At 44.4% G+C, this 27,062-nt stretch overlaps 2 protein-coding genes across 22 annotated transcripts in view; one reads left to right on the top strand and one right to left on the bottom strand.

Annotated features, from left to right (window-relative positions):
- Positions 1 to 27,062, bottom strand: part of DTNA (dystrobrevin alpha) — a 291,661-nt gene that overhangs the window by 244,725 nt on the left and 19,874 nt on the right. For 19 of the 21 annotated variants that reach the window (XM_066330567.1, XM_066330549.1, XM_066330575.1 and 16 more), the window contains exon 1: positions 1,742 to 1,895. The exons of the other annotated variants lie outside the window; for them this stretch is intronic. Coding sequence is in view for 18 of the 19 variants with exons in the window: in XM_066330549.1 (XP_066186646.1) it covers positions 1,742 to 1,758 (17 nt within the window). In the remaining variant the exon portion in view is untranslated. Of the gene's footprint in view, positions 1 to 1,741; positions 1,896 to 27,062 lie in introns of those variants that run through there. 21 annotated transcript variants of the gene reach the window in all.
- LOC136358722 (collagen alpha-1(I) chain-like) lies at positions 2,143 to 11,007 on the top strand. The gene is made up of 2 exons (XM_066314726.1): positions 2,143 to 2,443; positions 8,468 to 11,007. The coding sequence occupies exons 1-2, from the start codon at positions 2,143 to 2,145 to the stop codon at positions 11,005 to 11,007; spliced, it is 2,841 nt and encodes a 946-aa protein (XP_066170823.1).

Below are 27,062 nucleotides of genomic sequence, written 5' to 3'. Positions count from 1 at the left end.
GAGCCAGAAACTAACCACAACTTCACCAAGACTCACTCTAAGTTTTACTCATCTTGGCATATTTGTCTCTTTAAAGGTCTTTCACTTCAATATCAAAACAAATATTACAGTAATTCCTTAATGTAATGTAAAAAAAATTCCTTGATGTAAGCGACTGTTGGCCTGGAAGTTTAGCCCAGGACTGAGGCACTGATCTAGTCTGAGCTACTGAAAAGAACACCCAGCTATTACAAACTGTAAAAGAACTGGCTTGAATTTCATTTCTCATCCCTGCATCCGTTTTTATTGCACATTTACCGTAAAGGTTACATATCTCTTTCTTCTCCATCCCCTATACTTAATCACACAGAAAACACTTCACAGCAGATTCACTCATCCAAATACAGCCGAATATTTTGCAAAATTCAGGCAAGCTGACCAATAGAGATGAACTCAATCAAATGCCAGAAAGATATCAAAACATACCAGACACATCATCTTTCCTTGAAACAGAGGAACTGTTTCTATTTTAGTTCACCCACTTTCACATATTTTGCACGACACAGACTGTAATTATATGCATCTCCTCAGCACTGATATCTATAACCAAAAAAGTCAGGCGTTTCAGTTATCCGCAGACAGCACCTATTTCCTATGGTTATTATGGGCAGTACTAACACGTCAGGAATTCTGAGTATGTTTGGGTGAACTGACACCAGATCCAAAGTTAGGAGCTCCACTACTATGAGTATAAAACACACATGACCAGAAAAAAATGGTATAAACAACACTGGCATTTAGACGAAGCACACTCAAGCCCAGATTCAGATGAAACTCTCAGACTACATGTTCTTGCTACATAAAACAAATACTACATCTAACTTCCAAATGAGTTGCTATATTTTAAAATTCTTTTGGATACAGGAACACCACAACTTCACCAGAAGTGTTTCAGAAACTGCCTGAAAAAGACATTGATCAATGAGGCAATGTATCTGACAGACACTTAAATTACTTCTGATAAGTTCTAGAAAGAACATGATAGCCTGAATTTTCTTTTTTTACTCACAAATTCACTAAGTGATGAGTACCAGGGGAATGCACAGATTTTTAAACTTGCACTAGAAGGACTTTGATAAAAAAAAATGACAGCCAAAATGTTAGTCTTTTTTTCTTTTTTCCCCAAAAAAACCAACCAACAACCAAAAAAAAAAAAAAAAAAAAAAAAAAAAAAAAAAATAGAAATCCTAGTAAAAGCATTATTTGGGAACAAACAAACAAGGTTAAATTTAATTAACCCTGTGCTGTGATCAAATTCACCCATGAGGAAATAGTTTGTAAGTGAAACCATGGCCAAACAAGCAAGCAAACATTGACTACATCCTCTCTTACATGGAAAACAACTCGCTTTTCAACTTTGTAATAATTAGCAGCATTTCAAACAGCATGTCCCACTAACGAAGAGCAGAGGTACATAACAAAAATCATCTGTTAGGAAAACAGCACTCCAAACGACAATGGGAAATAAAGCCCAAGACTCCCTAGGTATGCCAAGAAAAGTAACCTTATGAGTTAACACTTCACTGAGGAATAAGGTTTAAATGCTCCAAACGGGGAAAACGGGAGACTCAATGGCCCGGGGGTAAGCATTACTTGAGTATGCACCGCATCCTGGAGGAACTGCCAGAGTGCTCTGGGGGCAGCAGGAAAGCCCAGAGGAACCACCCGAGCAAATGCATGCAGAGGCAAGCTTCCTACTTACCCTACTGTATGCACCATGATCTCTTTTGCCGCCTTAGTAATTCCCAAGTATCCAGAATGAGGTTATTTTTTTAGGGAATAGTACAGCTGCTAGAGGAGACAGAGGCAAGCTGACAAGCCGAGCTTTGCGAGAAGCCAGGCGGAGAGGGATGAATTTAAACCTTGGCTCAAGATGCTGTGTATTCTGCGTCTATCTTTAACTTCTAAATGATTTGGTTTCACATTCCTCTGAAGTCCTGCTGGCAGATGCCTTCGTGCAGCTTTACCAATCGCAGGCATCCGGCCCCCTCTCCTCCTCCATCCCTCCACCCCTCTCCCTCCCATCCTCCCAGGCTGCCACTCCACCCCCATCTGCCCCATCCCCACCTCTCCTCACTCACTCACTCACACACACACACGGGCATGGCTGGCAGGATTTCACGGGCTCCCAGCCTCGGCTGCCCCCGCCCGCCCGCCGCGCTGCCGGGCACCGGGGCCAGCGGCTGGGCGAGCAGCGCCACACGGAGCCTTCGGAAACCGGGGCAGCCGCCTCAAATCACAGCCTGTGCCCACTCAGGCACAAGGGTCCCTGAGCGCCAGCACCACCGACCGAGCCGCCGTCCACAGCGGGAGCCCTGGGACGCATTTTCCCCAGGGGATCCCGGGCACGACGAGCTGGAGGCCTGGGGCAAGGCAGCGACTCACCCGCTGCTGGAGAAGACTCGTATCTGGAAGATTACAGCCCCCTGCACAGGGAGCTTTACGGAGGAGCGGCATTTTAACAAAAAAAAAAAAAAACACCAAACACCTAAACCAAAACCAACACGCCCCCCCCCAACAAAACAAAACAAAAAAAACAAAAACCAAAACCCACACCAAAAAAAAACCCCCACCCTAAACCCAAAAAAACCCAAAAGACAAACAAAATTTTCTCCACAACCCAAAACAACAACTAACCCCAAACCAAAACCAACCAAACAAAAAAACCCAAACCAACCACCCCAAAATAGAATATATAATTTAAAAAAGTTTGTACCAGATTTTGACTAGAAAGCTTCTAAACTTCCACTCTTAGTCCGTGGCTCCTTACAGTAACAATGCATTGCAATGTTGTTTAGATGCAACAGAATAATGATAGCATTCTAAGAGATTGAAGTGGGGAAAAACCTCCTTCCATGAAACTCAGAAAGTCAGTGTCCCTACCAGAGGTTGCTAGTGTTGACACAAACCCCCGACTCTGATGATCACCCTTTTGAAGCAGCAGATTTTAATGCTCAAATGCATATTCAGTTGAATACTGCTTGCCATCAAGTCTGCCTTATCTCAGACATGGGGAGGAGCAGAACGAGCGCAAGACTTTATGTAAAATGTATGAATTATTGAACACTTCCAGTTGCAACAGGAAAATACCAATTGCTAGTCCCACCAATTCAGACAGAATAACCTGGTAAATGTGTCTGGTTTCTCAGAGTCTTCAGCCTTTGTCTGAGCTGCTGCCAAGAGGGGATTGTAGGGATGCAGACAAGCAGCAAGCACGGTTTGGGGCAGACAGGGCGAGGCCAAGCTGTGCCCAGAATCCTTTGGCTGAAAATACGGTTTAAAAAAATGCCTTGCCAATGCCCGATTTCATGGAGCATTACACTTTCCAGAATGTCAGTGTTGAAGGGTTGGACTGATACAGTAGTAAAAGTGATCAAGCAGCCTAATGAAGGAAACTGGTCAGACTTGGAACGGCCTCAAGGAGGGGTAAAAAAATCAGCCAAGGGGCTGCATCATAGTGCATGTATAGAAAGTCTCCACATCTCCTGCCTGCTTGATAACATGCATAAAAATAAGTGTGTCTGAGAACACATACAGCATATATGAGAACATACTGAGAACATATATAGCGTATATAGTCTGATGAAAAACAATAACTCCACAGTAATTTTGGGGGTCAGTCTGCACACACTGAAAGGCAAAAGCTCTTCTTAACCTGGATTGAGCTCAGGTTTGTGGGCCAGCAACACAGAAACATAATAACGAATCAGTGGACAACTCCTGAAAAGGTGAAATACTTATTTTGAATCACTAACATTTGTTACTATTAGCAAAACCAGCAAAGCCAGTATGTTCAATACCTGCCTTCCAGAGCACGTTAAAAACTCCAGCTAAACGTGCTATGGACTTCCTGCCAGACGAGGAAGCAGTCACTTCACCGCTTTTTCTCAGGATTCCTGATAGAACAGTTCTGGGCATGTGTCTATTATTCAGGCTGAAGAGCTGCAGCAAACTGTAGGAAAGCTGCCTCGTCTGGCACTGCTTTCTGACAGAGCCACCTCTAACACTGCTGGCTTATAAATCTCTCAGAGCACAGAAAATCAGAGCCAGAGGATTCCCATTCAAATGGTGCAACTTCGTGTAATGCAGTACGTACATCAAGTAATTTTTTTTCCAAACTGTTTGTAAAGATGTCAGCCTTGAAGGGCAGATAATCACTAGAAGCAGAGACCGACTGTTAACATTAGGTTTTAAAAAGCACAGTGCTTAAGATGCTCAGAGAGACAAAAGAACAAAGAAAAGTCTTTGTGCCTTTGTGGCTGAGGGCTCCTTTCTAATTAGGGCAACGAGGAAGGAAGAAAGATGCACCCCGTGGAAGAAGGTGCGATGGACAAATGTGATGATTCAGAAGTGAAGTCATGAACAGGAAGGATTAGGACTGAGCTGTTTATAGGACTTCAAACTACCTCGAGAGAGTGCTTAAGTGTTAGGGAAAACAATGGCAGGGAAATCCACGGGAGCACATCCATGCTTTTATCTAAGCTTGTGTGTTTCCCTTAGTAGATACAGAGGAAAAGAGATTTGGCTTTGAATCCTCTAAAAGGCCACTGTTTGCTTCCCATGTCTACTAAGAGGGTATTTAAAAACCTAAGAGTATGGGGAGGGGAAGAGCTTTGAAAATGATGCTGGAAGTTACTGGGAAATCTTGGATGTCAACGTGGACAGCATGATCCCAATCCCATGAATGAGACAGTCCGAGATCATATGTCCAAAAACTGTATCACATAAGCCAAAGAGAAGACAGGTGTCCAGTTTCCTCAGATGAAGAGCTGTGTGCAGTGATACCAGGCTCTAATGCACAACACACAGTGTACAGCTGCGAGATTTACCACTGCTGTGACAGGGAATACTCCTCTCTCAGCAGGGTCTGTTGCTTATAACCATCATCAAGTGTTACAGATCAGGGACTTCTGTGGCATTAGATTTGAGATATGTGAAAACATATTAATAGTAAGTTCTTGTGGAGGAGTGGGAGCTCAAGTTGGAGCTGGAATGGGAGCAGACGAGGAGGGAGTGGCAGAGAGGGAATTGTAATTTGGTACCAGTGACAAGTGTAAAGAGGTAACATGTTTGGAGCCATGTGACTTCCTATCCATTCCCAATTTAGCCAAGTGCCTAAGAGGCATGATCTGTCCCTTCATGTTTAGCTATTTATAATGTGCACCAAATTTGCTCTTTGTCTCCCCTTGTCTGTCAGTGTCTTCAATTCATTAGTCTTGGCAGTCTGAAGATTTGGGCTTACTGCGACAAGCAGCATCTTCTACCCTACAGGCTCAATCCTTGTAAGTCTTACTCAAGAGTATTTCTTCCTCTTTGGAATGATCTTGTTAACCTCTGCAGAAATTTCAGCACAGGTTTGTTCAAGAGTAACAGCTCTGGAGTAGGGACTGTAATTACACTGACAGGCATGCAGTTCCTGCCTGTCACAATGGTTTCAGCACTGTTTATTCAGTATTTCTCAACCTGCACACTCCACACTGCCCCAGCTGACCTTCAGCCAAGCCTACTCAGCTACCTACTTACACCAACAGCCCTCTCCAAAACCGTCCAGCAGCTGGGGTTTGGCCAAGCATTGATCCATGAGCTGCTTCTCTCCTGCCTACCACTTCTTTTTTTTCCCTTTGAGAGGTGGGCGACAGATATTGCAGTAGGTGGGGACAGGGGGCTCTTGGTGGCAGCCCCCAAGCACCCACTCCCTTGCTGACCCCCACCACACAGCCTCCAACACAGCAGGACACATCTGCCCTGGAAGGAGACCCAGGGGATGGACACGGGCTCACCCAGGGCAAAACACTGCCCTGGTCTCCCAGTGTGGAGTCTGACTGCTCTGGGCACAGCATTCCCACCATTTCCATGAGGCTCACTGGGCAATGGCAGGAAGCTCACGCATTGAAAATGTTCAGATGGGTTAGCTCTGCTGTTTGCAAAACACACACAAATTGTTCAAACTCTTCATAAGCATTAATAAAGTGAATGAGGAATGCAACCAGTTTTGCAGCAACAGATTTTCTGTGCTGGCTTTCTTGATTTCTATGTTTCTGTGATTCAAGCCATAGGGAAAGAACGGATATCATCTATGGTCACAAACTGAAGCTTCAGGAACAAATCAAATTTTCAGCCCTTCCATTTTACTGAATAAAGGAAAATATCTGTTTTTTTTACTTTTGAACATGTCTTTCCTTTTGCTACGTCTTGTATAAACACAAGACGAATTGGAGGTTTTGTGAACGTATTGGATGTATTGGTAGGAGTTTTTGGTATGAACTCATGGCTTAAACCAGTATTTATCATCATATATAAGCATGTCACATGTATAGGAGCCAGGATATAAAGACTTTGGCTTTTTGTACACAAGAACAAAGTTTTAACATTAATTATGAAGAGCTAAGCAACTTTTGAAAAACTCTGTGCCTTTGCCTTTACCAGATGCATTTTCAAACTCATTTGAGAAATACCTAAGGGCAGAATTAGAACAATTCTGGTTCCATTTATCTTTACACTAAACACAAAAAGACTACTCTTTTTGTTAGGTGCACAAATTGATCAACAAAATTAGGATTTGAGATATAATAAAATGAAGAGCAACTTTTAAAAAATGAAGTTTTGTAGGTAAATGGGTAATTTTACCAGACTGAAAAAAAAATTTTCTAAAAAAACCCAAACAAACAAACAAAACAACAAAAAACCCGAAAAAACCAAAACAAAACAATAAAAACAAACAAAAACAACAGGTAAACCTAAGCCCACAAAGTGCTGAGGCCTAGAAAAGTCTTTCTGCAACTGGTAGTGCTCCTGGATAAATAAAAAGGCTGCTTTCAGACTTTCTAATATCATCTATTACTTGTGCTCTACCTGAAAACGCTGAACTTTCAAGGTTTGAAGTGACAGCCATAGTTCATTTAAGTCGTTTGGTGAGCAGTGCACCTAATGAAGATTGTCTTCCTCAGGATTTATGATCCTCTGCTATTTATTGCTTCCAACAACAGTAATCCCTATTTCCTCTGAACTCTTATGACCACTCCTGCCCCTCAGGACAGGAGAGCTGCCCACCTCAGTTTCTAGCTTCATGCAGCCAACCTACACTTCCACCTTCACAATTATCCTTTTAATTTCCCCAGGCCTCCATGATTTTTCTTCTAGATACTGCCCTCAGTTATCAGTATTCCCAACTCCCTTCCACTTTCCCTTCTGTATTTTCTCCCTACCCGTGGAAAAAGCTGCAAGCAGGTTGTGCAGCTTGATTCAGAGCTGTGTGTGCTCAGATTGAGCAGCCAGCACACATAGGAGCTGCTTTAGGAGGGGCATATTGCATGTCCTATTCTTTTTTTGGGTTGCTATCTTGGATTCCACTTCAGGAGAGTCAAGGAGAATCAGTACAGCTGAGATTTCTTCCTAGGTGTTTAATTTAGCAGAAGGTGTCTAGTGAGTTCAAACTACTGGCTGTGGCCAGGAGTGTGAGAAAAACAAACATAGCGTGATTGTGTTCCCTCAAAAAGCCAAACTCTGAAAATAAAATAAACAAACAGCCCACATAGCAGCTACAAAGATGCATGACACAGTCTTTGTTCCAGCAGGAGATGCTCTTTGTCTTCTCAATGATAAGAACCCTCTGCTGCTTTAAAGGCCTTATGTCTGGTCTAACCAAGCATACAAAAGGTAGCAAACAGTACTAATTAACAGAGCTCATTGCAGCCTGTTCTTGAAGAGGAAAAGTGAAATGTTTCTGAAAGAAAAGATCACAACACCGAAACCTGTCTTGTCACAACATTCACTTGAAAACAAAGTCCTAATTTCTGCAATTATTATATATTGACATTTATGTTATGGAAATGTCTCCGTTACCCTGTTTCACATCAGCACCTTGTTTTCATTGCAGCGCTAAATTCTGCACTGAAAATGGTTTCCAGTAAATTATTTTGCAAAAATGCCACAAACGTTATCTTTTTTTATTTCCCTGGACAGACAATCCCAATTTTTTTGTGGAAATTCAGCCATTGCATGATGTGTGCATGCAGGCAGACATGACTGTGGCTGGAGTGACACACACTTTTTTCAGAACTGGAAGAGGATAATTTATGAAAGAAATTCTCTGTTCAGTTGAGCTAAAGGTAGGAACAATCCCCTTTCATTCGTCCCACATCCCACCAAAAAATTCTCCTGCTCTCAAATAAAACTCATTTTATTTCACCCTCCAGACAAAAAACTTTGAAAAGGAAGGAAATTACTTTTTTTTTCCTCCATAAAGAAAACAACAACAACAACTACAACAACAACAAAAAAACACAGCAAGTACACAGGAGGAGGCCTGGAAGTCTCAGAAACTGCTAATGAGAGCTGGAGCATTAATATATAGGCCAACACCACGAGTCCCATCAGATCAGTTATGTAAAAGCCAGTAGCGCCTGACTTGCTCTCTGAAATGCATCAGTGCCCTGCAGGGCTGGCGGAGGTGTCCCTGCACACAGCCCTCTCCGTCCCTCCGTGTCCCGGCCCCAGGGCAGAGCGGATCCCGGCCCCAGGCAGCGCGGATCCCGGCCCCAGGGCAGAGCGGATCCCGGCCCCAGGGCAGAGCGGATCCCGGCCCCAGGGCAGCGCAGATCCCGGCCCCAGGCAGCGCGGATCCCGGCCCCAGGCAGCGCGGATCCCGGCCCCAGGGCAGAGCGGATCCCTCGGGCCCAGGGCAGCGCGGATCCCGGCCCCGGGGCAGAGCGGATCCCGGCCCCAGGGCAGAGCGGATCCCTCGGGCCCAGGGCAGCGCGGATCCCGGCCCCGGGGCAGAGCGGATCCCGGCCCCGGGGCAGAGCGGATCCCGGCCCCGGGGCAGAGCGGATCCCTCGGGCCCAGGGCAGAGCGGATCCCTCGGGCCCGGGGCAGAGCGGATCCCAGCCCCAGGGCAGCGCGGATCCCGGCCCCGGGGCAGCGCGGATCCCGGCCCCAGGGCAGCGCGGATCCCTCGGGCCCAGGGCAGAGCGGATCCCGGCCCCGGGGCAGAGCGGATCCCGGCCCCGGGGCAGAGCGGATCCCTCGGGCCCAGGGCAGAGCGGATCCCAGCCCCAGGGCAGAGCGGATCCCAGCCCCAGGGCAGAGCGGATCCCTCGGGCCCAGGGCAGCGCGGATCCCGGCCCCGGGGCAGAGCGGATCCCTCGGGCCCGGGGCAGAGCGGATCCCAGCCCCAGGGCAGCGCGGATCCCTCGGGCCCAGGGCAGAGCGGATCCCGGCCCCAGGGCAGCGCGGATCCCGGCCCCAGGGCAGCGCGGATCCCGGCCCCAGGGCAGCGCGGATCCCGGCCCCAGGGCAGAGCGGATCCCTCGGGCCCAGGGCAGCGCGGATCCCTCGGGCCCAGGGCAGAGCGGATCCCTCGGGCCCGGGGCAGAGCGGATCCCTCGGGCCCAGGGCAGAGCGGATCCCAGCCCCAGGGCAGAGCGGATCCCAGCCCCAGGGCAGAGCGGATCCCAGCCCCAGGGCAGAGCGGATCCCTCGGGCCCAGGGCAGAGCGCGGATCCCGGCCCCGGGGCAGAGCGGATCCCTCGGGCCCAGGGCAGAGCGGATCCCTCGGGCCCGGGGCAGAGCGGATCCCGGCCCCGGGGCAGAGCGGATCCCTCGGGCCCAGGGCAGAGCGGATCCCAGCCCCAGGGCAGCGCGGATCCCGGCCCCGGGGCAGCGCGGATCCCGGCCCCAGGGCAGCGCGGATCCCTCGGGCCCAGGGCAGAGCGGATCCCGGCCCCGGGGCAGAGCGGATCCCGGCCCCGGGGCAGAGCGGATCCCTCGGGCCCAGGGCAGAGCGGATCCCAGCCCCAGGGCAGAGCGGATCCCAGCCCCAGGGCAGAGCGGATCCCTCGGGCCCAGGGCAGCGCGGATCCCGGCCCCGGGGCAGAGCGGATCCCTCGGGCCCAGGGCAGAGCGGATCCCTCGGGCCCGGGGCAGAGCGGATCCCAGCCCCAGGGCAGCGCGGATCCCTCGGGCCCAGGGCAGCGCGGATCCCTCGGGCCCAGGGCAGAGCGGATCCCGGCCCCAGGGCAGCGCGGATCCCGGCCCCAGGGCAGCGCGGATCCCGGCCCCAGGGCAGCGCGGATCCCGGCCCCAGGGCAGAGCGGATCCCTCGGGCCCAGGGCAGAGCGGATCCCTCGGGCCCAGGGCAGCGCGGATCCCTCGGGCCCCAGGGCAGAGCGGATCCCTCGGGCCCGGGGCAGAGCGGATCCCGGGCCCAGGGCAGAGCGGATCCCAGCCCCAGGGCAGAGCGGATCCCAGCCCCAGGGCAGAGCGGATCCCTCGGGCCCAGGGCAGAGCGCGGATCCCGGCCCCGGGGCAGAGCGGATCCCTCGGGCCCAGGGCAGAGCGGATCCCGGCCCCGGGGCAGCGCGGATCCCTCGGGCCCCAGGGCAGCGCGGATCCCGGCCCCAGGCAGAGCGGATCCCTCGGGCCCAGGGCAGAGCGGATCCCTCGGGCCCAGGGCAGAGCGGATCCCTCGGGCCCCAGGGCAGAGCGGATCCCTCGGGCCCAGGGCAGAGCGGATCCCTCGGGCCCAGGGCAGCGCGGATCCCTCGGGCCCCAGGGCAGCGCGGATCCCTCGGACCCAGGCAGAGCGGATCCCGGCCCCAGGGCAGAGCGGATCCCTCGGGCCCGGGGCAGAGCGGATCCCTCGGGCCCGGGGCAGAGCGGATCCCGGCCCCGGGGCAGAGCGGATCCCGGCCCCGGGGCAGCGCGGATCCCTCGGGCCCCGGGGCAGAGCGGATCCCGGCCCCAGGGCAGAGCGGATCCCGACCCCAGGGCAGAGCGGATCCCGGCCCCAGGCAGAGCGGATCCCTCGGGCCCGGGGCAGCGCGGATCCCTCAGACCCCAGGGCAGCGCGGATCCCTCGGACCCAGGCAGAGCGGATCCCGGCCCCAGGGCAGAGCGGATCCCTCGGGCCCAGGGCAGAGCGGATCCCTCGGGCTCCCGCCGCTGCCGCCGGGGCACAAGAGGGGCTGATCAGCCCCAGGGCCTGCACCGGGCCGGGAGCACGCAGGGTGACACAGCCTGGGAGAAGCTTGTCCTACTGCTCCCTCTGCTGTACCCATCCTGTGGAGAAATCCCAAATGTCGGCGGGAAAGCTGCGGTAAGGCATGGCAGCTTTCAGCGCTGTCTGCGGGCTTGGGGAAGAGATAAAGTCGCTGGTGATGAGGCAGAAAGCAGCACCACACTCAGGAGATGGCATGGCTGGACCCCTGCGTGCCCAACCCAGCAAATCCCTTTGGCTCTGTACCTGCCAGCGTTTCTCCTGTGCTTCCAGAATGGTGCAGGGAATAAAGCCTCTCCTCAGCACGATCACCCGGCTTTGGGACACGTATTTAGATCATGATCTCATCTTAGGATTCGGATGGGTGTCCGGATCGGCCCCCGAGAAAGGCCCAGGAAGCTCCCTTGGCAGGGCAGCAGAGTCCCACATTAGGGAATGCTGGCAGCAACACGCCCCAGGCAAAGGGGGAAAACAGCCCACCCCAGCCACATCAGTGCCACACCACATACAAACAACACGGAGCACAGGGGAAAGAAAAAAAGCAGAAAGGAAAGGGGGAAAGTGGCTTATGGTAATGAAGTCAATTAATCACGTGGTAATTAACAATCTGATTGTTCTAGAGAAATGCTTTTTTCTAAACAAAAACCACCTGAACACAACTGCAGTCAATAATCCCACCCTGTACCCTTATTTCTGAGGGCTGAGAATTTGTCAGAACTGGATACCACCTATGGAAGGCATTAGCAGCTGCCATGAAAGCATTTATTTGAACACAGGGAAAACTTCTACCCCAAGGAAAATACATATTCTCAGACATTCAAACATCACAATGTGCTTTCTGCAATCTTCATAGCTATATTTCGGTTACTCCACACTTTCCTCTTAGCACTAATTTATGGAAATCCAAGCTAGAGAAGAAACCATTTCAAAGGAAGAAATGTCTCTCGAGCACTTTTTCTCTGAAAAAGTGCACACTCATCAGAATAGAGAGGAATGATGAGAAGAATCAGCACCTTCAGGAAAAGTGGACACTTTCCATAATAAAAGAGAGGATGAAAGGCTAGAGTGCAAGGTTAGGGCTTTGAAAATTCAGCCATACACTCATCTTAAACCTTCTGGAGAATCTCCAGAACTTTACACAACTTGTACCAGAAACAAAGCAACCCTTCCTAACAGCAAGATGAGACTAAAAAAATTAATCAGTGAGTTCCAGAAAGGCAATGTTAACAGAGAGACTTCATTCACTTTTTTTCTCCATGCCCCAAGTATTATTTCCTCCTATGTTATAGAACATCTACCAGCTAATGAAAATATGGGAAACCCGACTTTATGATACAGCACGGTGATAAAATTAATTATATTTAAATGTCAATGGAATCTATGAAATAGAGCAAATTTGGAAGAAATCCATTCAGTAATTTTAAAGAGAATAATTAGCATGGCATTTTCAAATGCACTTGGTCAAATTCATGACCTAATTCTGCTCTAAATTCTTTAATTTTAGTTTTTGCAAAGCTATACGAGCCATGCAATATTAAAGTAGTATTAGAATGCTGCAGCCGTAGTGAGTCCTGATGAAAAATTCCACCCTTAAATTAATGACTCCAGCAAAAGAACGGGACATGGCAATTTGGGGCAGAATGAAGCCCATTATTTTCAAAGGCAGCACTCCAGATTTTCCTAAATGCAAACAAATACAGTTTGACCATAGGACTGACACAATGTACCTAATTCCAACTTGCCTAAGTTATATGGCAAGAAGAAGCTGGACTGGAGCTAAAAATACAAACTAAACAACTTTCACGGGAAAACTGAGATGTTGAAAAATATGTTATCTGAAGTAGGTCAGTAATAATTGCAGATTATTTTGACATTGCCCTGTAAAGTTTCATGATGAACAGCCACAAATATACCAAGTGTGAGGCACAAAGACCAAGCACAGGTCTGGCCATAACCTACTCACTGTCAGATTCCACAAAGCTGCTCCTTTTTATGGCACCTCCTTCCATCTAACTGAATAAATCATATTTATCCCCAAATAAAAGAAATTACTGAGGTTTTTTTGCTTTGTTCATAGAAGCCCATGCTTTATCCAAGAGCCTCAGACATTCCAGTGTAAATTATTTGTTCTTCTTGCTACAAAAAGTCTTGCTCCAGGACTTTGTGACAACACTGACTACCTGAGGGAAATCAAATTAACAGCAGCTGAGACAGAACTATTAAAGGCATGTTCTCCCCTATGTACAGTAGTCTGCTAATGTATCCACAGGCACCGAGAGAGTGAGGATAAAGCAAGGACATTTCTCTGAACCATCACTATCTTTCACATTACTGTTCTATTCTTGTGAGGGAGCTGGGCATGCAGTGATATTGATAGGCTCTGGGGTTCTTTGAGCCTCAACTCAAGCATGCAGATTTTACAGACATGCACACCCATGAAGGCAGTCACTTCGAAAATAAATCAAGCAAGCTCTTTGGTTTAAGACTACAGAGGTAACCGGAAGGTTGTTGCTTGTTCCGAGTGTAATGATGTAAGGAAGTGGCACACCTAAAGCCTCTCCTCTGCCCCCATACCCTCAGGAGGCACCATCCAGCCTCCAGAGAAGGAGGTGGCTTTGGGATGACACCCAGCCTCTTCCTGCACAACCTACCAGGGCAAGGCCCCTGCATTAGCACCTCCCACTCAACGAGGGAGATGACATCTCTGCTGCTTCCAGAGAATGGCAAAGACACATACACTAGCAAAATGCTCAGAGTGGCAGGGTCCACATTTGTAACTGGGAATACTACTCTGAAATGCAGGCAGGAGAGCCCCTCACCGTGCCCATGCTGCTCAGGCATTACCCGAGAGGTCAGTGTGGCAGGGTTTATTGTTACACGCTGCACTAGCCGGGGTAGAGACCTGACCAGGTCTCAGCTACGCCACAGGTTTGTTTTGTCAGTTTAGGAATTCACACACTCACTTCCTTCCCTCCCACTTCTCATCTGCTTTGTCTGCATAGCCTTCAGTGGTTTTAAGGTGGGTGTCATGTTCTAGGTGGTCAGAGCAACTAAAACTTTGAGTACCTTTGACCTCCTAGCATTACTAGGACTAAATATTGAAAACAGTTCAAGTAACATTTTTATTCCATTTCGTGAATGGAAAAATAACTGAGTTGAAGGAAAAATGAACCTTGCTTCAAAAGCCTCTTTAATCAGCCTCAGAATCTGAACCAATGCTGAGCATAAAGATTTAAATTTGGCTTAATGAAAACTGAATAAACCAAAAAAACAACAAAAGAAGTCTCTTTACAAAAGGTATGGATTCGACCCAGCCAATAAATAATTAAAGCTCCTCTCTGTTCCCTTCCACTTTCTATTTTAAGGCTTTTCATTATATGGGATCAAAGTCAGCTCGAGTTGGAGAGAGTTAGACAAATCTATCACAGAGACAGAATGAATGTATGATCTCATCCCCTGTGACAGCAGCCCGACGGTACCACCTGTTGGAACTCACTCGGCTCATACCACTTCTGATGACACTGGCAATGTCAAGGAAATCGCTCGAAATTCAACAATGGGGGGAGGGGGGGGGAAACACTCTCCACCTAAGCAAAAAAAAAAAAAAAAAAAAGCTGTAAATCTGGCATGAGGAATGCTTACAGGCAGCCAGCACCGCAAAAAGAACAGCCACAGAAAGGGTTCTGACCCCATGAACATAAATCACTCTGAGCCTCAGAAAATCAGCTGTATGAAGACTGATTTCTGTTTGGAAAAGAGTCAAATGGGACAGCAAGGCAAGACAGCTGTATAAAAAATCACAAATATTAAAAATAAGGGAAATTAAACATTCTTATTTATTTTCTGAAAATGAAAGGAAAAGAATACATTGAAGCCAGAAGAAATTATTATGAGATATGAAATGCAAGTTAAAAAGGGAGTTTAAAACTGACAGGCAAATTTAAAAGAGATTAAGGAAAATTCTATTCTACCTTTTGAAACTTAAAATGTAAGTTTACCCTGTGGAGCTGTCTGAAGCATGAATATAATTGGGATCATAAAGGACTATATATATAAAAAAATAAATCATTAGATTGTAAAAAAATACCTGTATGTTCCCATTAGAAACTCATCTGTTTTCGAAAGACAGAATATAATCCTTAATGGACCTTCCTTTTTTTTAGGCAGTAGGAGAAAAAAATTTATACTTCCTGACACAAACAATGATTAAGTGTCAGGGATTAAGACATCACCCTTAAGGGGAATCCCCAAAGATTAAGAAAATCCCCCTCTTGTCACATTATTCCGGAACTCTCAGCTGGCCAGTTCCTGAGCATGTCAGGAACAATGTACTGGACCAGATCCAACACACCAATGTTGGGTTAACACTGAAGTTTACTTAAGAGATTCTTGTCTAAAATGCTTGTTTAAGGAAAAAGATGACAGTATTGTGAGTGTACCATAAAGCTTTGTGTTCTAAACCATTTTTTGCTCTTAGTGCCAGTAGCTAGAAGCACTTGAAGATGAAGGCAGCAAGCATACATCAGCTCTTCTCGGTTTGGTGTATAAAACCACTTTGGTCTAGATCTGGGTCAAGATACACTATTTCACTTCTTTGAGCTACTTGATGTGTTCAACACAAACATGACTTCGGGTCTACCACTGAACAAGGCGCATTTGCAGTTCTAGGAGTTGTAGGGTATTCTGGCAGATTAAACTTGCAGCCACACAGATATGAATCAAACTGTAAACTTATTTCAGATACAAAAAAAAAATAATCACTGCTGTGAAATTTATGCCATTTTTTTCAGTCTACTAAGATTAAAATAAAGGAGCAGTTTAGCACTTCACTAGCTGAAAGAGCTATTTCAAACATGCTCTAGATTAAGACTGCATGACAGGACCTTTTCCCAGTGAAAAAAGGCACTCTGGGGACGAGTAGAGGCCGCCAACAACAATGTTCTCTTCAGTGACCTCATTAGCATCTGATGTGTAGGAACATCTTCTTTAAATGTGTTTTCCCATCTACCTTGAAATGGCCCTTTATCAAACTCATATAATTACTTTCATTTGGTACCAAACAGATAGATAAATTAATGTTATTCAGGCCCAACAGCTCTTCAAATGAAGGAGAAAAAAAAAAAAGAAAAAAAAAAGCCTGTAATAAAAAAAAAATAGATTGGAAATGTTTTGATGCTTTATGTGGGAGTTAGCTGTATGCAGAATTGAACTGTATTTTCTTAGTTTAGCTGAACTAAGCTGTACTGACAAGAGCATGCTGAATTAGATCCGGTTGTAACCCGAGGTGAACCTGCAGGGTAAACCTTACGTCACTGTATTGCTGCAGTTCTTTCTTTTTTCCACGAGCAAATGTGGCTCACATCCCTCAGTCTCTGAAATGCCGTATCGTGTGTGCTGGCCATGGGGTAGAAGCCCAAACAGAGCATGGATTAGAGTTTGGATTTATTCACTTCAGGCCTCTGGGAATGGAACTGAGCTGCTGGGAGAGACTGAAATAAGACTACAAAGGCATGAAGGAGGCAAATGTGAACGTAATGGAGTATTAGAATGCACCCTGTATTTAAAGACATTTATCCCCAATTCTGATTTGTACTTCTGGGCTTTCGCCTACCCAAGGCAAACCAACACCGTGTTTCTCTCTCAAAGCCATGCAGGGACAACTTGCCTTGCACTGTGGGATAATTGACCCGAACAGGTAACAATGCCAAGCCCTTCCTGGCAACAGTAATACTTAATTTCTACAGCACCATCCACACAACTTTGCAGAGTAAAATGTAACTTTCTTCCAAGAGCCTGGCAACTCCTTAGCATGAAGGACAACGAGGACACACATTATATGGCATGACACTCCCCCCCTGCCAAATTTCCATGACCACATCACTGCTTCAGAGATGTAACTGAGCAGATAAAACTGTTTAAGTTCTACCTTACAGCCAGGCCTACAAAACATGCTCTGTGTTCCACCTTCAGGCATGTTGCTAAGCACAAAACTACTCTCTTTGCCAGAGCCAGCTGGAAGCCTCGGTGGCACAAGGTAGGTGGGCACATAAGTCTCTGTTATCCCAGTGCCTGACGGCTCCTTCCTTTGCTAGCTTTATCCCTGACTTTCCGTGGTGTGGAAGACCATACAGGAGCCCTTCCTGAATTAAGCCAAATACTTGGAGAAAAAGCAACTCTATTTGCACTAGATAGGTAATAGACCACTGTCCACAACACAGGTTCTTTACCTGCAGCCCCTGGAAGGAGTCCTCTGCCTGCTCAGCTGGAATGGCAGGATGCTATAAAAGTTTTTCCTTCATTAAGTGCTATGGTGCTCAATGTTATTTTCCAATTGTGTATAATCATTTTTTAAAAGAAATCAGGTACATGACCTTGATAATGATTTTTCCTGAGCTCATATGCAATGGAGATGTTCTTGAGACACCATGACTTGGCTTAATAAAAATATAAATCTCCATATAATTTCATCACTTCAGGCCTTGAATAAGTGAAAATCCTCCTCCTACAGAATTTGTCATGATTCCCTCCCTTTGAGTTCAATACAAGAAGTGCACAGCTAAATTATGCAGGACTATAGACTTATGTAACTGTTTGTAAGATAGAAGAACATAAAAAATAAGGGAGATTTAATAGTTCGGAATATAGAGAAGTCCAACATAGAACTGAGGAAAAAATTATTTATCATTTGTTCTTCAGGTAGACAGGTTTACTAGTATTTAATTAGTATAAATAGAAGTAAATCTGAGAATATACCATCACTTCCTTTGACATATGGAAACCAACAGCTGGCAGAACTATTCAATCATGAAGCAGCTACCTGAACAAACATCAATATAATATGCTGAAAGGTATATTTATCTTAAGAAATCACCTCTCTCTTGTCTTAGGTGTACTTACATTAAGAGATCACCCATCTCCTGCCTCAGTTTCCCCTCCTGAAGAGCAGTGGTGTGATGAAGGAAGCACCAAAGGGGATGCACCCACATGGCTCATTGATACCACTTAAACATAATCTTGAGTATCAGGCATCCACAGCAAGCATATGTAATTTCTTTCACTGCCTACCTACAGGAAGTTCATCAACAGTCTACCCTTTATGCCTTTTGGTAGTTTGCATTCTCCTTTTCTTGGAGCAGAGTCCCATATTACCCAGGCAGCCTTCTACTCCCAATGCAAGAATCTGGAGGGAAATAAAATCTATCAATGCTCTGCCTGGTTTAGTAAATATCTCTCACAGTATTCATCATTCCGTGTGGCCCTGCAACTCGGGCTCTTTGGCTCTCTGCTTGTGAGGCTCTTTAATCCTTTAGCTTTCTATCTGGATTGCTGTGGGCACAATTTGCCCACCCCCTGGTCTCTTTTTCTAGTCTCTGATAAGGATCTTTGCTCTCACTTGTGGTCTCTCCTGCTTCTGCTGAAACAGCAAAGAGCCTTTTACAAGGTCATGTATATACACACCTCATAGTCAGGTGTTCTTTGGCTTACAATGAAAGCCACAGGACAGTACAAATGAACCTGAAAGTGTTCAGGATGCAAGGTACTGCTGTAAAAACTATACTTGGATACAGCCAGAAACGGGGATGAAAAGTGGGTTCCTTAGCATATGACACCTTTATAGCATACTCCAAGCATGTGCATTTGGAAATTCTTGCTGCTGTTCCTCATGCAGATTACAGTTTGCAACTCTCTTGTACTGTTTCTCCCATTAGGTGTGTGAATGAAGCATAGAAACAATTTGTTTTATCGCCTCCACTCTCACAAAAGAATTAAGTTAAAAATAGCAGTATGGCATCACTTTTAACAGGGCAGTAAAATAGAACTATAATGGCTGCAGGCTTGCTCCTTCCCTCCTACAGTAAATCCGGTAATGGGAGGGTGGTTGCAGCTCTGCTTGGGATCCTTCTACTAGATTTTGCCCTGAGAAAAGGTCTGTTAAGAAGGAGGTCACTGTGTGGGGTAAGTGCCAAAACCCATGCCTGCACTCTTGGTCCTCAGGCCATTTGGTTGGAGGAGCTGATGATCTGTTTTGCTGTTCCATCTTGCTGGCAGCCCATTGCCATGGTGATTTCTAGAGAGACCTGCCAGCCAAGCAGCATGGGAGTCCATTTTGTTGAGAAAGCTCAATTTATAGGAGCTTTACTGTAAACGTAATACAGGTTGCTACTTTTTAATTTCTACTTTCCCAGGGGCAGACAGTGGTACCAATATCCACAGTTTGCCCATTCCTTTCCTATCCTACAAGATGTAGCAAGTCTGCCCCTCAGGACACTGAGGGGCTAACAAAATAGCTTTGATAAAATAGCAGGACATGGCTTCTACTGCTCACATACATTCAATACAACTACATTTTTTCAAAACCATTGGACATGAATCAGGTCCTTGGGAAACTGCAAACAATAATCTGAGCTTTAAAAACCCAAGGGACTAAAGACGTCTGCCTTATGCAAGTAATACTCAGCTAACAAAGCTCTTCAGTTGCTCCCTAAGATATATGACATTCTGCTCATTGTTGGATTTCGAAAATGCACAAAAATACTTACCTGCATATCTTAAACTGCTGTCAGATCTAAGATGAAGGTTACTGGGGCCAAAATAAGGGAGAGAAACAACCTGTAGAGGAATTTGGTGTTTTGGCTTATTTAAATTTAACACCTTATACTTAAGGATAATATTTGGCCCCTGGTATTTAAGGATTTTCTCCACAGAACACTCATTAAATCCTACAAGGAATGTATGTGTGCCATTTCCATCAGTACTACTGGATTTACAGGTGAATTGAGATTCCCCCTCGAGTTCACAACTCCAGCACAAAAGCCCTTGGCTTCATAGAAGACAACAAACGTGTGAAGGAGTATCAAGGACAGAGGAGCTACCCACAGATACTTCAGTGCAGCCTTTCAAACAGCACCTGGAGGAGGATGTTTGCCACCTGCAAACAGACTGTCATAGAGGAAGATTTGGGAGCAGGCTAGTGGCTGGATGACAGGACCCAGCAGTCCCAAGCACAGCATTCCCAGCAGCAGTTGACTCCAACCACAAAGAGTGGTGGAAGAGCCAACCCAAAATCTCTTCTAGCTCTGGGTCAGTGATCTGCTCATGTACTACTACACATTTTGTCATGCAGTAGTGGTGACCCTCTCTGAAAATTTCATGCTATGGATAGGAAAACCATTTAACGTGCTTCCTATAGTTTTATACACAAATGCCTAGAGCTTTTCCATCTAATACACACATAAATTAAATTTCTGTAACTGTGAGTTTTGTTACTAGAAAAAAACCCTGTGAAACAATCAAGTTTTCCTAGTGCTTCTGCCACATGCAGAGTAAGCATTATTGTGAAAGCTGTGTGCTCAGAATGTGTTAATTGCCAGGTCCCAGGAGCATTCCCTTTAGCCCACTCCACATCTTCTTATATAATAGCCTTTACTATGACTCTGAGAGTCAGAGACCCGTATTTTGAAAGTCCATTATTGCTGTTTAAGTTTATAACATAATCATTAAATATAAAGTTATTTCTTAGTAAAATTCTGCTGTGGCTTACTACAATTCTGCATAAGTAGTAAGTATTTAGTTATCCTTAAATTATTCTCAAAATACTTTTCACATGATTAAAAAATGTCCTTTTCGCTAGAACACAAGTATCTTTCACTTAAAAGATAATGAAGATGGCAATTAGAAATTTATTTGCATCCAATATCCTAAAACCTTCTCAGCTGCCGTTTATTAAAAAAATATTATGACTCTACAAATTCAACCCTTTAGTGCTCTGTTTAACATCTCTGTTGGACAAACAGCATTAGGACACGAAAGCCATTAACCTCTTTTGTTGAGGGTCATTGCATTTATGACATGACAGACATACCAGCATACACATTATTGTAAAGGCTGTTTGCTCATAAAATAACCAAATGGTCAAAGTAAAAAACAGCTTTCCAAACTCTGCATCTGTAGTCTATATATTGCCACACAACTCCCGAGAACTTGCATGCCAACTTCCTAGTGAGAGTTCAGAACAGTTTTCAAATTCATAGAAGTTTAGACAAAGGAAGTGAGTAGGGGAAGAAATTGTTTATTCTATCCAAAAATATGACACTTTATTAGTATGTGACAGAATTAATTTCTTCCTTTGTAAAAAGAGTTTGTTTTTCTCTATACATCCAGGATGGCATAGTGAGCTGTTCCATAATACCTTAAGAAGAAATTTTTGAGAGCAAACTACAAGAGCAAGTTACTTCATAAGCATTTTTTTCCTGAACCCTTTTGTATTTTAGATTGTAGATAAACACATCTTCACAACTGCTCTTCTCAGTTTGACTCTTTCCCTCATACCTCCAATGATGTCATTGTCCTGTATCTTAATTTCTTACTGCTCTGAGGTCACAAATTTTTATTACCTGACTTCACCATGGGATCTATCTGAGGACCAAGACATGATATCAGAAGACAACAGCTATGTCTCTCGGTTAGAAATCTCAGTTCTCTACAATCTTGCAGACATTTCTTATGCTTTTGTTGACTTTTTAATGTTTTCTCAGAACTACTGAATTATTCATCTGTCAACATAAATGTAGAGTTCATCATATAAATATGCAAAGTCACCATTTTAGAGCAGACATCCAAAGATAAATTCGTATAAAGGCTTTTTATAGATTATTAAACTTGCATAGCAAAAGACACAATATACCACAAATGTAGCAGTATATAGTAGGACTGAAGTTGAATATAAACTCTGAGTAGAGCAGTATTCCAGCCTACTCTCTGTTATGCTACTTTTTACAGTAAGGTATCCATTCTGATTTGCAAAGACAGTTCCTGCTTCTTGCCTCACTTGATACAATCTCAAAAGTGACGTTCATCTCAACAAACCTATTTATAAGACTGCATCAGAAAACTTTGTTTCTCTGTACTAATATTTGCTTTTCATGCAGAGCAACTACTTCCTACCAGGTATTTTCAGCCTGGACCTAGCTCTTGGCAAGAAATCTATATGTCTGAGTGAGACAACAATAAGGTAGAACTAAATACTCCCAAAACACCCAAGTCAGTATTTTTACCTTTACAACACGGATTCTGTTAAGACTGCTAAATTTAGGGAATTTCTGTATGTTCTGCTCACCTGAACTTCAGTGAGAATAAAGTGGACAAAAGACTTATTTGTCAGTACTTAATTTACTACATGAATTTTATGCATGGTCAGTTATACTACATAAAATAATCCTAAAGTTGGTTCATGCATTTTGCAGTCAGCTTTATCAGATAAAGTCTGAAGGTTCAATTATAATTTAAAAAGAACAATTACCTTTTAAATAACAGCTTGAGTTAACATAAGGAACAGATTCATCACTCAGTGGCAATAAGATCATGTTGTAGGTAAAGACAGCCTGAGCAACGAAGCTATGGAAAAACCTGTTCAGACACTCAGCATCTTACTGCAGTTCTCATAATACATTCACAATAACCTCAGCAATGCAAATTTGAGCAAATATTGGGGCAAACCCTGAAAGACTGATTTTTGATTTTCATTTTAGTCCCTTTTACAGAATAAAATGGCATACAGGCTCTTGAAAAGGAGCTAAGAAAGTACACCAGGATTTGCTATCTCAGAACACAGCGCCTCCCTTCCATTAACCGCAAGTAACCTGGCAAAGACAGAATTTAGGCCAGCCAGTTTACATTAACTGCACGATCTGTATCATCATCTTTTGTCTTGTTGCCCTCGTATGTCTTCCCTGGATATTTAGACCAGAACACTGAATATACCAAAACAACAGGAGATGTCCTTTGCAGTCTTCTCATGGGCCTCAAAAGCCTGATAGGCTGGCCATTTGAGATGCAAATATTTCAAGAGACGCACTGTTGAGCGAAGAGCAGAGCCGTGTTTGCCATCCTACTCTCTGCATTGTATGTATTTATTTCATTCTCCATAGTCACGACTACAGAACATGTTCTGTAAAATCAAGCTCTATTTATGCTCTTGCCCTCATTTTGCTTCAGAAAACATTTCCTTTTCCAAATCCTTGAGTTCTACTGTAAGCATTTCCTAGGGAAATACTATCATATAAAACACTAGCCCTTCCTGGAAAAGAATGACAGATCCTTAATAAAACTGACAAAATAAAAATTTTAGAACAGGCTCTCTAATCTGCTATACCAGCTTGCATCCAGGGTAAGATATCACAGCTGAAACTTTGTCCCAAGCAGAAGATGGAGTTTTGTGAACTGGAATTAATATAAGAAACTCAGCAGAAAGAAGGGTAGCAATTAGGACAAGGTCAGTGCAACACAGTCCAAGTCCAAGAGAGAGTGAAAAGAGATGGATGATGGAAGCATGCAAGCTATCTGAAAGTTGTTCACGTGATCTTAAGTTTACAAGGAAATTATTGATGGCAAATTTCCCAGCAGAAGAGCAAATACAAGACTTGCTCAGCATTCTGTTGAGTAAAACCACTTAAGTATGTGTACTTAGACCAAGGTAAAGCTGTAAAGCTGCACATTTATGCCAGATTTTATTCCAGAATGCAGAATCCAGCAATACAAACTTGTAATTTCCACTTAAGAATTACTTTTTTTATTAAACTGATACCCACTGAAAATGGGTTTAAAGTGTAGTCAGGTGAATGAGTGCCTGATGAGTTCTGATACAACTTGAGCTAAGCTATTGTCTCTTATCTGAGGTAAGAATGATCATGTGAATGCAAAGCAGAAAAGCGTATCTTAAACCATCTTGTACCACACACTTGTGATGAGTAGCAAGTGGTCTTCATCCATTTCAGAGCAGAACTGCAAGGCAGCACAAGCCAACACTGTCTTTGGTTTGAAGTTTGTTCTGAAACAGCTTGGGGAAACTCACATGGGACTCTAAGTTCCGTCAGGAAACATAAAAATTCTTTAACTGCCTGAAGTATCCTACCAATCCTCTAGATAAACTAGAAAACTCATATCAAAATCAATGTCTACACGAGGTTTTACTTTAACACTGTCTACTTATTTCAGGTAAGTGCAACTATTATTTTTACAAAGTGGCCTAGGAAATCAACTTTCAGTTCACATGAAGCTTTTAGCTGTTGCTTGTAATTACTTCTGGAGCTCTTGCAAAGACATGTTGCTTTAAAATGAACCAATTTTAGCAGTTTTATTGCCTTACTCCTACCAAACTCAGGCCGGTATAGTTTAAGTTTTACCTGTTCATATATGTGTGTAGTAGCTGAAAATAAACAAGACATGTTTGCAGGGTGCAAGGCTTAAGTTTCAAAGTGAGAACATGGGAAAACGCACAGAAGACAGTAATTGGAGCAATGAAATAAAGTTAATAAAAGAAAAAAATCATATCAGGAAATGAGTATCTTTCTTAACAGCAGATCTGTTAATGCTCTGGAACATTTTCCTAAGGGAAGCAGTGGGAGCTCCATTACTTCGATAATTTAAAATTAGACTGACAAAAAACTAGCAAATGTACAGCACAATAAAGAATAATTCCATACAGGAAGGGGAATGAAGTAGGTGACTAATAAGTCTTTCTTTCTAACAGCTATGAATCATACAAGTGCAGTGGTGGCTTGTACAGAAACTGGAGTTTCTATACACAGATGGTAATGCAGACTGGTAGCTCTCACACGGTACTTGTTGGTAATGGTTGGAGGATCCAATGCCTCATATACCATAAACCACAAATACACATTATTAGACTATTTGCCTAAATTCCAGAGACTTCCTATAGCACGCTTTACTTACCACCCCCTGCCCCCCAAACAACAAAAGCAATGACAGTTTCATTACTGCATGCACACTTATTTTGCTGGGACAGAACTTCCTCAGCTAAAAGCTGCTGGAGCTACTTTATGAACTCAAGTGTTTTACATGTAACCAGAGGTAAGAATTCTTGGTCTCAGGTCATATCATCTTCTACCTGAGTTCAATTAATTCTCTGTTTGAAGGCATATTTAATACAAACAATTGATCTGTTGAGCACGAGTTCAATATTTCCTGATCAAAGCTGAGAGAAGGAATGAAGCACAGGCTTTTTTATTTGATTCTTCTGTTTTCCAATATTTTCTCAAGTACTGTAGACAGACAAGAGTTATTTGAACTAATCTTTCCAGGCCAAGTTGTTTGACCCACATGCTTTGTTGCCACTACGTGACATCGAGCCCTTACAAGAGCTGTGCCGTGACAGTGACGTGCTGCTCAGAGCACAGACTGGGGGTTAAACATTCACCACTGCAGCAGTTGTCTGCAAATCAAAAGAGGGGGAATGTTACAATTTAAAGTATATTTAGGATGGTGTCTTGGATGAATCTGAATATGATCTGCCTTAACTTTTGTAAAAAGCGAGACTGTCCATAAAAAAAGGTAGTGCAAAGCATTTTTTGTCAAGGATTACAGGAAGCGAAACTCACTATGGTGCATATTCTGCTTTTTAAATAATCACCTCCAACTGGAAATTTGCAAACAACATATCACATAACAAAGACAATAATTTTCCACAAACTGTTTAGGAATTAGGAAGAGTAGGAGAACACGTTCAAGTATTTTTAGATCTTGTATTTCACCATTTTTGGAAAAAAAGCAGCTCATTAAAAACCCAAACTAACCAACCTCCACATTTCTTAAACGATCCTGTAATTGGAGTAGTCTGAGGATAGTCTATCACACATGTTATCTGGATGGAAAGTAGCTTATAACAATTAGGAGAAGACGACCAACAAGTGTTACTTACTGCACTTCGAAAAAAATCTGTTTCCTTTGCTGGCAGGTTACTTTACCTTTGCAGCCTCTTCCCAAAGAATCTAAGCTGTCTGGAATATTATTTTCCAATCACTGTGAGTGGCTATGCCTGTGTGTCACTGTTCAAACAACTTAATGATCAGAAAATTATACATTCAGGTTTGGTACTGGAATCAGCTTAGCTGGTGCAGTGATAATACTGTGGATGCAATATAGCATAAAGAACAAGATTCTGGCTTTCTTCATCACAGGAAAACACATACCAGCATATATGAGAAAAAAATAATAATAGTCTCTTCCTTCTTGCATTCTCACAGTAGCACAGGAAAACTGATATAACATGAAAATCAGTACTACACCAAAGATATTTACCCACATAAGACTTTGGTGGAAATCCACTGCGACTCAAATAGCAATCTAGATTTATAAAGCAAACACTTCCAATCCCAGAAGACAATCACTTCTCACTTAGGGCACTGGCCAGAGTCAATTGGGTTCCTTCATCTCATTAAAACAGAAAGTCGTGGACTAGAGAATTGAGGTTTGATGCAACTACATGTCTTGGGAGACAGTCAGTTGAAGGATCATTCCTAACATGCATAGCACAGTCAATGAAACTACAAACATTACTGTCTGATAGTACTTTTATTTTCAGTGAAAGCTGTATGAATTGTTCCTATTTTTTCTACTTTTCAAAATATTTGCCTTCAAAACATACTTTGTGTTTCTTCTCTTTTTAAGCTCTATGACTGAAGAAGGAGTAAAGCTAACACAAATGAAGACAGGAGGCAAAACAAAATGGACAAATCTGGAAAGGCACAAAAAACCAAAACACATTTCTTCATGTCCTATGACCCCAAGTGCTGCTAAACTCTTGGAATAACTTTCACCTCAGAAAGTCATGGCTGACTGGCACTAACTGTTGAAGAGAGTGCTTTGCTGTCTTCCTACAGCACAGGGAACCAGGACCTTGGGATGCCGGGCTGGTGACCAAATCCATAGAGTGGTCCTGAAGGGTAAGTAAGGGGAAAAGCAGGGTGGGGTTAGGATGGCTGAAAAGGAGGGTGAGGATGAGGAAGTGTGATGATCAGAGCTCTCACACCAGCTGCTGCAGTCCTTAAAGGCTCCCTCCCCTTCAGATGAACTGTGGACTGCTGCTGTACACACAAGCACACCATGACAACTTCATGTGAGCAAGATGGGGAGCACCTGTTGCAAATGAGTGGTTTAGCATCTATGACCACAATATCCCTTTGAGATCTAAACACTCCTTTAATTCATTTGCCATAGCAGGACCTGAAGA

Source organism: Sylvia atricapilla, chromosome 1 (genome assembly GCF_009819655.1).
Source record: "Sylvia atricapilla isolate bSylAtr1 chromosome 1, bSylAtr1.pri, whole genome shotgun sequence".
In the NCBI taxonomy this organism is placed as follows: Eukaryota; Metazoa; Chordata; class Aves; order Passeriformes; family Sylviidae; genus Sylvia; species Sylvia atricapilla.
The sequence above is the reverse complement of the archived record's forward strand: the minus strand, read 5'-3'. Positions and strand labels throughout refer to the sequence as shown.

Bases quoted from the DNA above. Each gene is read 5' to 3' on its own strand.
- LOC136358722 (XM_066314726.1), top strand. From the start codon at position 2,143: ATGGCTGGCAGGATTTCACGGGCTCCCAGCCTCGGCTGCCCCCGCCCG. The intron at 2,444-8,467 runs GTATCTGGAAGA...GAAATGCATCAG, and splicing joins CCCGCTGCTGGAGAAGACTC to TGCCCTGCAGGGCTGGCGGA.